The sequence below is a fragment of the Grampus griseus genome, assembly GCF_964374135.1.
Source record: "Grampus griseus genome assembly, chromosome: 5".
Lineage (NCBI taxonomy): Eukaryota > Metazoa > Chordata > Mammalia > Artiodactyla > Delphinidae > Grampus > Grampus griseus.
In genome coordinates, this window is record NC_138998.1 from 72,703,779 (window position 1) to 72,715,655 (window position 11,877).

An 11,877-nucleotide genomic window follows, 5' to 3' on the forward strand; every position below is an offset into this window, starting at 1 on the left:
ATGTTGGAGGGAAGGTCAAAAGAATGGATATGGGAAGAGGTTGGAAGTCCCTATAAAGGCCAAGTGTAATGCCAATGAGTGAAGTCAGCCAGTTGTAGGAGAATGGCAGAAACTCTCTGAACTTGAACCCCCATGCCTCATCCAAAAAGGAAAGTCTCATCTTAGCTATAGTTGAATGTTGCCAAATATTCTGATTTTTTAATAAAGCTGGAATCTGCATTTTTAAGTACAATTTCCAATTTTTAAAATATTGGCAACAATTTTAAGGTAAACATTACATGGGCCAAAAAAAAAAAATTCTGTAGGCTAAATGTGGACTTTGGGTTTGCAAGTCCAGGCCTAAACTTGGGTAGTGGCTGTAGGGAACAAGGAGATTGGGATTAGAGCCATGGTAAGGCAACAGAATCAGCACTACTCTGTTAGGGAGAGATCTAGGTTAACTCCATAAAAACTAGTTACTCTGTTAAAAATAATACATGACTTTCAGAAATGTTCAAACTTGAGAAAACATTTTTTGTGAATTAAAAGTGAAAGAGCCTTTTAATTAAATTATGATTTCCAATTTCCATTTATATAAAAAATATTCTTATTCAAACTTTCTCATATTTTCCTACCAAAGTGTTATACTTTTTAAGAAAGGGGCAGTGTTAGTTATTGGGATTTCAGTAGCTTCTGTTTCTACAAATGTATGAACTTCATTTTTTGGCATACAGTATAATCCCAAATTAATGCCACATGATTTTAACATATATTTACATGAACTCAGCTGTATCAGGAAATTCTAGAATTAAAATTGTAGTAAAAGTTCTAGAAAACAGGAACTTCCTCATATGTCCAAGACTGGGTTTACACTTTTTTTTTTTCATTTTTATTTTTTTGGCCATGCTGTGTGGCTTGTGGGGATCTTAGTTTCCCGACCAGGGACTGAACCTGGGCCCTCAGCAGTGAAAGCGAGGAGTCCCAACCACTGGACCACTGGGGAATTCCCTACACTTATTTTCTTTAAAGCAGTCAGTTAATAAGCATGACAATAACCTACACTAGCCATGTGCCCACTCCCCCATCCTATCCCTCTGCTTTCCCTCACCCCAGGTAGCCATATCCTAAATCCCTTGTTTATAATTCCACTGTTTCTCTTTTAATATAGTTTCTTTGCATCTATCCATATTCCTAAAAATTATTATTTAAGTAATTTTTGTGTTCTAACTTTATTAAAAATGCTATTAAGCTGTATTTATTCTTTGAGGCCTTTTTTTGCTTAATATTACAGTAAGATTTATTTTTATTTATTTTTATTTATTTATTTTTGGCTGCGTTGGGTCTTCATCGCTGCGCATGGGCTTTCTCTAGTTGTGGCGAGCGGGGGCTACTCTTCATTGCAGTGCACAGGCTTCTCATTGCGGTGGCTTCTCTTGTTGCGGAGCACAGGCTCTAGGTGAGCAGGCTTCAGTAGTTGCAGAGTGTGGGCTCAACAGTTGCGGTGTGTGGGCTGTAGACTGCAGGCTCAGTAGATGTGGCACATGGGCTTATTTGCTCCGCGGCATGTGGGATCATCCCAGACCAGGGATCAAACCCATGTCCCCTGCATTGGCAGGCGGATTTTTAACCACTGCGCCACCAGGGAAGTCCCAAGATTTATTTATATTGTGTATCACTATAATTCATTGATTTTGACTGCTATATAATAGTTCATTGTGTGAATACACCAGTTTATTCATGTTGCTTTCCACTGATGAGCATTTGGGATGTTTCCAGGTTTTTGCTATTGTAAACAGCACTGCTATGAATATTCTTTTACATGTCACCTCTTGTACATAAGCAAGGGTTTCTCCTGGGTACATACCTAGAAGTGGAATTGCCAGGTCATAGGGTTATTGTCTGTTCTAGCTTTTGTTTTGAGTGATGGGTTTGTAGGTGCACAATTTTAAAAATAACTAGGGGCTTCCCTGGTGGTCCAGTGGGTAAGACTCCACACTACCAATACAGGGGGCCTGGGTTCAATCCCCGGTCGGGGAACTAGATCCTGCATGCGTGCCACAACTAAGACCCGGAGCAGCCAAAATAAATAAATAATAAATGAATAAATATTAAAAGTTATAAAAAATTAGTTATGAAACCATAACTAATTATAATCAGTTATTTAAAATAACTAACAAATGAAAATGGGTCATGCTTGGAAAATGATGACAGTATATCATGAACCAAGGATTGTGATTAACCCAATTTTGTGCATCTGGGATCCAAATGCAAAAGGTCAAAAATGCAAGAATATGTAGCATCAGGGTTCAATAGTGTCACATAAAAATAATGGCCTTACTTAGCAACTGCTTGCTGAATTAATATTTTAAAAGTCAAAAAATCTAAAGAACTTTATTGATCTTGATTAATCTGTTTGTTTTCAAGATTTACCAGGATGCAATTTTTATACAAATGGTAGTTGGTCCTAGAGTACCACTGGCAGAAAGCAAATTTCACTCAATAGTCATTTATTCAAATAACAGATTTTTAAAGCTCATGACACTTATTTGCCAAAAGTTTGGTTTTAAGAAATAATCTTCTTGAATATATTCAACAAATATCAATTATAGTCATGAATATTTTCTTTTTATTATATTCACTAAAATTATTCTTAGCAGCATTTTTTAAAATATTAAAAATTTTAAAGCTAAGGGATGTCACCCACTTGCCAAGTCAAAAGCAATTTGAGCATCAAAATGAGTTAATTCATGATATGTCTACATATCTACATTCTTTTCAAAGGTAAGCATGACCCTTACACTCTGCACCCCTTTGCTTTTCAGAAGAGAATTTTTGAACATGAAATGAGTCTGTGAATTTCTACGGAAACGTATATGTATATATAAACAAGTATGCAAATAAATAAATAAATAGAAAAAGGAAGGAAGAAAGGGGGCAGGGAGGTAAAGCTCTTTTCACAGTAGAATGCCAGCTTATGAATGTAGAGGAATGATAGTGTTAGAAAATCACTATTTTGTAGCCACCATCATAATAATTGATTCAGGCAAGAATCATCAATGGATGCTAAAGCTGTCAGTGAAATTTCTTCCAAAACAGAATATTTACACAGTCTCAAACCATCTCCCCAAAGATTACTTATTCATTATATATGGAGGGAAAAGTATCTTTACAATGAAGAGATCTGGCAGACATCACCTTAACCAAGTGACTAAAGATCACCAATAAGACAAAATGACATCATGTGCCTTCTGATGTTAAGTACTGAGAATGAGCCAACATCACTTATGTAGTATCCTTGACAAAAATGAATAACTCAAATCTAATCAGAGGCTGACAATAAGACAAAACCAAATTGAAGGACAAGCTATGCACCAAGTGCCTTCAATCTTCAAAAATGTAAATATCATAAAAGACTAAGAAAGGCTGACAAACTTTTTATGATGAAAGGAGACAAAAGAGGACAAAGAAATGCAACATATGAAACTGGACTGGATCCTAGATTGGAAAAAAAATTGTTACAAAGGATATTTATTAGGATAGTTGGCAAAATTTGAATATTGACTATACGTCAGAGAATAGAATTGCATCAATGTTAAATTCCTGAATTTGATCATTTTACCTTGGTTATACAAAAGGATATACTTAGAGATATATTCTATAGAATCATGATGTATGCAACTTACTCTCAGATTGTCCAACAGCATGAGGAGCCTAGAATCCTGGCTCTTCAGAGCCTTCCTAGACTACCGATCTATCTATTGCAAGTTGAGGAAATTGAAGATATATATATATATATATATTTTGTGTAATTTATTGTATTTATTTATTTTTGGTTGCGATGGGTCTTCATTGCTGCATGCAGGCTTTCTCTAGTTGTGGCAAGCAGGGTCTACTTTTCATTGCGGTGCACGGGCTTCTCTTTGTGGTGGTTTCTCTTGTTGCGGAGCATGGGCTCTAGGTCAGCAGGCTGCAGTAGTTGTGGCACGTGGGCTCAGTAGTTGTGGCACACGGGCTTAGTTGCTCTGCAGCATGTGGGATCTTCCCGGACCAGGGCTCGAACCCATGTCCCCTGCATTAGCAGGTGGATTCTTAACCACTATGCCACCAGCGAAGTCTGAAGATATATTTTTTAAAAGAAACAGTCTTTACATAACTAGGGGGAAATTGTGTGATTTATGTAAATTTGTGTAGCTTTAGAAAATTCCACAATTAGTCATTCAGTGAATTGACCTAGAACCTTTGGTTGACAGGACCCCTGCCCTGCCCAGAGAAGACAAGGCCTAATAAGGAGTGGGCTAGAGGTCCAACCTCTGAGCCCAGGAAGAATTCCCCTTCAAGCTCCCCTGTCTATCCAAGCAGGTTACCTGCTAGTCAGAGAAAACTGAGGGCCAGGGACCTGGAGACTAGTAATGCCTCCAGCTATGCCTGCTATCCTGCGTGTCATGTCCTCGGCTGTAACACTGTACTGTGTAGCACAGTGTCTTGCCCAGAGTAGGGACTCAAACTCTGTTTCAATACATGAATGAATGAATCCTGAGATTAAAAGGCAGAAGACTAGAACAGCTATAAACACTTAAAACAAAAGAAAAGGGCAACATAAAAGAGAAAGAGGAAGCTGTAGCAAGGTGGCAATAAAAGCTACCACAGCAGAAAACAGTGGCAAAGGGGGTAATGAAAAGAATTGAGCAGAAAATAGAAGAAAAACTGTACTGTACATACAAGTAGCTTAAGGGAGTTAGGTATAATAATAGTAGTCATACCTAATACATACTATAACCACATATAATACAAATTATACCTAGCTCCCTTATTATTCCACTGTAATACAAATTACATCAACATACGAATTCTAAAAATACTCTTCTGAAAAGCATAAGAGCTGATACCAAAATCAGGCACAGACATTACAAGAAAAGGAAATCACACATCAATATCACTCATGAAAAAAGAAACAATATCCTTGACAAAATATTAGCAAACCAAATCCAATAATATATAAAAAGGATAATATACCATGACCAAGTAGGTTTATCCTAGAAATGCAAGGGTGGTTCAACATTTGAAAACCAGCCAGTATAATTTACCATATTAATAAATTTAAAAAGAAAAACCATTTGGTCATCTCAGATGCAGAAAAAGCATTAGATAAAATTCAACATTCACTCATAACTAAAACTCTCAGCAAACCAGTAGAAGGGAACTTCCTCAACCTGATAAAGGGCATCAACAAAAAAATCTAACATCATACTTAATGGTGAAAGACTGAATGCTTTCCCCCTGGGGTTGGGAACTAGTCAAAGATGTCCACTTTCACCATTCCTGTTTAACATGGTACTGGAGTCCCCAGTCGGTGTAATAAGGCAAGAAAAATAATACAAGGCATACAGATTTGAAACAATTATGCTGAGTGAAACAATCCAGATACAAAAAAGAGTATATACTGTATGATTCCATTTATATAAAATTCTAAAAAATGCAAATTAATCTATAGTGACAGAAAACATCAGTGGTTGCTTACTTAGGTTGAGGTTGGGAGGAGGAATTACACAGGAGCACAGGAAAACTTTTGGGGATGATAATATTTATTATCCTGATTATGGCGGTATTTTCACAGGTATATATTTCACACCTGTATAAACTGCACACTTTAAGTATGTGTCTTTTATTGTCTGTCATTTATACCTCAATAAAGCTGAAAAAAGGGGGGGACTTAAAAGATATATCAAACTAATCAAGTTAAGGGTTAAATATATGAGTTGTGCTTACCTTTGAAGAGAATATAGATCTCTATGCACACTGTGAAAAGAGAGCTGGAACACGTTAATAGAAAAGTATGGTGTTGTTAAGGTTGCCAGATTTAGCAAATAAAAATATAAGACTCCAGTTAAATTTTACTTTCAGATAAACAACAAATAATTGTTTAGTATAAATACATCCTAAATATTACATGTGGGGCTTCCCTGGTGGCGCAGTGGTTGAGAGTCTGCCTGCCGATGCAGGGGACACGGGTTCGTGCCCCGGTCCAGGAAGATCCCACATGCCGCGGAGCGGCTGGGCCCGTGAGCCATGGCTGCTGAGCCTGCGCATCCGGAGCCTGTGCTCCACAGCGGGAGAGGCCACAACAGTGAGAGGCCCGCATACTGCAAAAAAAAAAAAAAAAATTACATGCGATATTCTGTGGCAAAAAAAAAAAAAAAAATTCCTGTTTATCTGAAACCTGGGACAAAACTTATACTAAACAATTGTTCATTGTTTATCTGAAATTCATATTTAACTGGTCCTGTATTTTATCTGGCAATCCTAGATGTTGTCTGATCTACATTGTATGAAATCAAGCCTCCAGAAAGGGCAGCTGCTTGAATTCTATGTTTATTTTGACTTAGACGAAGCTGATGAATTGAAGACAAAGGCTGTCCACTCAGTGTCCAGCACAGTACCTTATTCACAGTACACGCTCAGAAAACGTTTTTTGCTTTGCAGGCTATGTGAAGATAGGGACAGCATCCATCTTGCTCACCATTTTATCCCCAGGGCCTATTACAATGCCTGGTGCTCAATGAATATAGGATTAAATGAATAGCTGCCTCTCGTGCCCCGTAAAATTGCAGGGTTGACCTTTTAACTCCAGCCCTGTAGCTGACTGGTCAACTTCTTGGACAAGCCCCAGTTCTGATTTCTTGGCTTTTCTCCCTCTTCACTGTTGCTGTGTGTCTCAGGTTGCTCTTTTGCTTTGTATTGTTTTGTGTGTGGCTGACCTATCCTTAACTCCAGTGCCTCTTGTTTTCTTGTTTTTCCCTTTGGAATCAGGGTGCTCTTAGACTCTGAGACCCTCAGCCCTTGGAGAAATCTGAAAGTCTGAAATACAACAGCTAGGATTGTTTCATGAAACCTTGGAGCATGTTCCCTCTAGAGCTAAGGAGATTTGGTATGGGGCTTCAGTTTTGGGGAGAAGACCAGGATAAAAGGGAATTTTAATAAATTGATGTGGGAAGGATTTTGCACATTTGGGATTTTTATTATCTGTCCTATACTGCCTGAAGTATAAAATGTATCCAAACTCTAAATGCATTAATTTTCTTCCATAAAATTAAGAACTTAATCCAATGTTCCTCCCTGTAGTTTGCTCCTTCAAATAAGTAGAGATTGCAGAAGTTATTTCTAGTGAGAGGATAGTATGTAGAGAAATGTCTTGTGCTTAGAAGATTTTAGAACTGTAAGGAATCTTAGAAATAATTAAGTGTAATATATATTTAGTATAACTACTTCTTGTTTTGAAAATGATTATGAGGCCCAGACACTCTCCCAAGTTCACAAGGTGAATGACTGAAGTGAGTGAAACCACTCACTCAATAAAACCTAGGTCTCTCTTGTACTTCTCTACAATCCAGTTCCCTCGTTCTTAGCAGTTGGGAAAGGGGTGGCAGCTGCAGAGTGGAACAGTAATAAAATCAAGCACTTTGTGCTAAGAGCATGCATGATACTCTCCTTGACATGCTGAATATTGTTCATGGGTCTTTTTGAGTCCAAAACTTCCTCCACCATTTAAGTTTCTTGCATCCCTTCATAGGTGCCTCTTCAGCTGATTCACTCTTCTCATATGGTTGTATTTTTGTCTTGGGGAAAAAAATAAAGTATAGGCTATTGTGGGTTTGAGATACTTTAGGTCACTAGTTCGTTTCTATGCAAAGAGAAATTTTAGGAAGTGCAGAGGGGGAAGGTGGCAGAGATTTCTAAATGAACAGAATACCTGCCCCTAATTTTTTCTTAGATGCAAATGTCTTAGTTTAAGCTGCTATGAGGATAATATAACCTAAATGCTTCCACACAAGCGCAGTTATCGGGAGCAGAAGGAGGTCAGAAAGAGAGAATATCAGGTTTTGTTAACAGGAAAAAAAAGTTACTCTGCAGGAATTCATCAAATATTAATAAGTTTTCCCATAGGGATGATTAGAAAGAAAATGAATCCCCTTATCAATTCCCAACGCAAGTGAATTAGAGAAAAATGCAGCCAAATAAGCAGAGGTACTTACCGCTCTCCCGAGGGAAGGTGATGTCTTAATAAGGTACCGTGCAAAATGTTTTGAGAGCGCCGGCTGAGAAGTGGTACAGATACGGGAAACGTTAACATTTACTTTTATTAGTATGCTGACGCAAGAAGTATCAGTGCAGCCTCTGCTTTGCGTCCGGACGTGTCGCTCCGCGTGCTGGCGATGAAGAGGGGAGCTGGGGCGCAGATTCTGCAGTCCACGCTCGCAGCCTCTGGGGCTGCGCTGCAGTGGGGTGTGAAATGTTCGTGTGTACCAAAGCTTAGGGGGCCTTTCTGGAGCAGGAGGGACTCGAAGGGCACGGAGGAACATGATCTCATTTAAGGCATGTGATTCTGAGGTGTTCAGGGTCCAGCATAATTTGGGCGGAAAGGCTAACTGCTAAAACAGCGGCCCCTCGAGAGCGGCCAGAGCAGCGGGTGCAATGTTTCCTCCGGTCCGGCAAGAGGCGCTAGGGGCGAGTCCGGGGCCTGGGGCCACTCTCGCCAGCCGCTCGTCTCTTAGTTCCTCCCCCAGCCCTCCGCCGCGGGTGGGAGAGGACGCAGCCAGCACGCGTGCGCGCTCCGTCGGTGCGGCTAGTCTGCGTGCGTGAGTGGGAGGTGGCAGGCCTCAGCCCCTGGCCTTCTTCGCTGACTGTTCCAGCGCGACGTTTCCAGCTATGAACAGGTTTGGTACCCGGTTAATGGGAGCCACCGCGACACCGCCGCCGCCGCCGAAAGCCCGCAGCAATGAAAACCTGGACAAAATTGATATGTCTTTGGGTGAGGAGCCGAGTCGCACCGAGTTGGAGTGGGAGGAGGTGTGGGTGGAACCAAGTACCGCGGTTTGTGGGGGAAGGGGCGGTTGGCCGCAGTTGTCGATAGAGTTTTCTTACGGGTGGGCGGAACCAAGTGGGGGCCGGTGGGGACGGGGGGAGCGCTTTCTGGAGTCAGGATCGAGCCCGAGGGCCTCGGGCGTCTCCTCGGCGGGGCTGTGTCTGAGGGGACGGGGGGCGCTTCGGGCTGGGAGGTTGGGAAGGCAGAGGAGTGCGGATCCTGTTTCCGCCCCCCCTCAAAGGGTAGCCAGTGCTCGCGGGTGACCCCGGCTCTTTGTGAGGAAAACTCCGCGGGTTTCACCTCAGGCTTGTGCGCGGTGGGCGTTATCGTGGGGCGAGGGCGAGGGTCGGACGGAGCCGTCCTTTCTGAGGAAGCTCTTTGAGAGCCCGGCGGGTTCGGTTAAATCCGTGGTTCCCGAGAAGGGCTGGTTGGGCGTTTTATGCGCCCGGGCCTGCGCCTGGCGCCGCACAGAAGCGTCAAGACGCCCCGAGAGTTGGCCGTTTCTGACGGGCTCCAGACGGCCGGGCCACCGCGGGGCCGGGGCGCTTGACAGAAAGAAAAGATAGTTAGGAAGGACTTCGTGGGATGGTGGTGTATTAGGCGGTGCCTAGAAAAGCACAGTCTCCTCATCGAGTCCTTCAAGCTAGCAAATTAGAAAAAAACGAAGCGAAAACCGAAGGAGGGTTTGATGGGAAGCCAAGTAAAGCATAGGATCTAAAAGAGTGGGGTGGTTTGGTGACGATTAGGTAAAAAGCAGGGAGATTGGCGATTCAATTAAAAATTCAGACCTAACACCACTGAGGGACTAGTCTCTGTTTGGCTTGGTTGGTTTAAAAGTAATTCCGTTTTTGTCGGGATTCAGGTTTTGGTATTAAATGTGGTTAGCTCTGCCTCAGGCCTACAATTTTTCGGATATTTGAAAAGTACCCGACTAGGGGATACAGAGGTGTAACTTTTCCGAGGACGATATTTTTCTTTCTTGTTGTGGTTTTTCTGCAAAGTTCGTAGTCAAAAGTCAAGACCTCTTGGTTTCTGTGTTTGTCTTAAGTTAGAACCCAAGATGTGAATTAAGCAAATCATCAGAAATCATAGGTTTGGCCTCAAGTCTTGCCTACTACTGCTAGTCAGTAGTGACCTCTAAAGAAATGAGAAATGAGAAATCTTTTGAATTAAAGCCAAGAAAAAATATAATAATGAATATTTATTGAGTGCTTACTACTTGCCAAGCACTGGACTAAGCATTTTATATGTGTTAAATTATCCCGATAATAACCCTATGAGGTACTTACTCCTAATGATAATGAGCATGCATGGAATCCTGAATCCCAGACTCTCTCAGTTCAAATCGTGCTTCAGACACTTACTAGCCATTTGATCTTGGGCAAATTGCTTCTCAGTGCCTCATCTGTAAAAAGGTGAGACATTACCTCAGAGGGTTGCTGTAAGTATTAAATAAGTCAATACGCAAATGTAAACTGCTCAGAACAGTACCTGGTACACAGTAAGCACCATATTTACATATATACACACACAGACTGTATAAGCCGTTGTTATTCCCATTTTACAAAACCTGAGGCATAGAGAAATTAAGTAACTTGCCCACAGTCATACAGCAAGTAAGTGATGGAGTCAGGATTTCAGTCTGGTTCTAGAGCACCAAGCTCTAGATGTAGGAAGTGTTAACCATGTAGTGTCATAAGCATTACATTTCTTAAGTTTCTAAGATTTTGTATGTATTTTGTTCAGTGATTAGGATGTTCAAATGAAGAAAACTGAGGGATAATTCTCTTTGAAGATAGAAGTGAAGTGCAGCGGATAGCTAAAAGAGATTGGTCTCTCTTCTCCCTTAAGAACATACAGCATTCTGTCAGGTGCCCTTTTTTTTTTTAGGTGCTTTGTTTTGTTTTAGTGAGAATTTTACAGAGATGTGATGAAGAGAGAGGTATTTTAGGCAATTATTATGCTTTGTGAATATCCCATTTTATCCAGTGTGCATAGGTTTTAGAATCTAATTTTTTGTTTTGTTTTTAATTGTGACTCTATCAGGTTTATGTGAATATTCATATGGAATTATCTACCAAGGTTACCAATAGCTGGCCTCATTGTGGCTCAATTTCTTAATTTAAAAAAAAGAAATTTCTTTCTTTCTTTCTTTGGCTGTGCCAGGTCTTAGTTGTGGCACACGGGGTCTTCGTTGCTGTGTGCCAGATCTTTAGTTGCAGCATGCGGGGATCCTTTAGTTGCGGCATGCGGGCTCTTAGTTGCTGTGTGAGGGATCTAGTTCCCTGACCAAGGATGGAGCCCGGGTTCCCTGCCTTGGGAACACAGAGTCTTAACCGCTGGACCACCAGGGAAGTCCCTCAGTATCTTAGTTTGAAAATGGGTATTATAATAGTTATTTCATAGAATTATTGTGAGAATTGAATGAATACATGTTTTCAGAACAATCCTATTAGTACTCAGTTACTACTATTACTGTTATTGTTATCACGTGTATACCCCTAGTTTTTTATAAAAGTAGCTCATAGTGGATTTTTTTTTTTATTTCTGATGCCTACCTACCCTGTCTACTCCTTGATTAGGAGAAAGCCATTATCTTCTTTTAGATTGGAAGAATCCTCTCTGTCATGGTAGCTCCTTTTAACTTGAGGATTTAGATAATAAAATGTTTAAATAGAAAACATAATATTATGTTTGATATGCTTTTCTACTTTTAATTTTTAGTTATGTTTATACTCTATAATGCTCTGTTTTTAAATCAGCCTGGTTAGTCAAAATTATACTCTGCCTTTTTTTATTTTGTGGTTCCCCAGACCAAGTTCATTTTTGGGGGGTACTCTAATGGCTCTGAGATCTCAGACTTCTGGTGAAGAATAAGTAGCACCCTGTTAGAGGAAAGTAGTGTTTTGAAAGTGGTGTCTAACTATTCCCTTTCTGCTTACTGAGAATTTAACATGTTCATGGCTCTGATATTTGTGAAATCTTTGTATTTTGTAAAAAACTGTTCTTGAGTGTCTAACTTTGATGAACTTTTTTGT

General features: G+C 40.4%; 1 protein-coding gene across 2 annotated transcripts in view; it reads left to right on the plus strand.

Annotated features, from left to right (window-relative positions):
* Window positions 1-8,567: 8,567 nt before the first annotated feature.
* Window positions 8,568-11,877, plus strand: part of FYTTD1 (forty-two-three domain containing 1) — a 34,178-nt gene continuing 30,868 nt past the window's right edge. Inside the window, exon 1 of one of the 2 annotated variants that reach the window (XM_082654122.1) lies at window positions 8,568-8,785. In XM_082654122.1, coding sequence (XP_082510248.1) covers window positions 8,683-8,785 — 103 coding nt within the window. In that variant the 5' untranslated portion in view covers window positions 8,568-8,682. The remainder of the gene's footprint in view (window positions 8,786-11,877) is intronic. The other variant, XM_082654123.1, reaches the window with a different exon arrangement.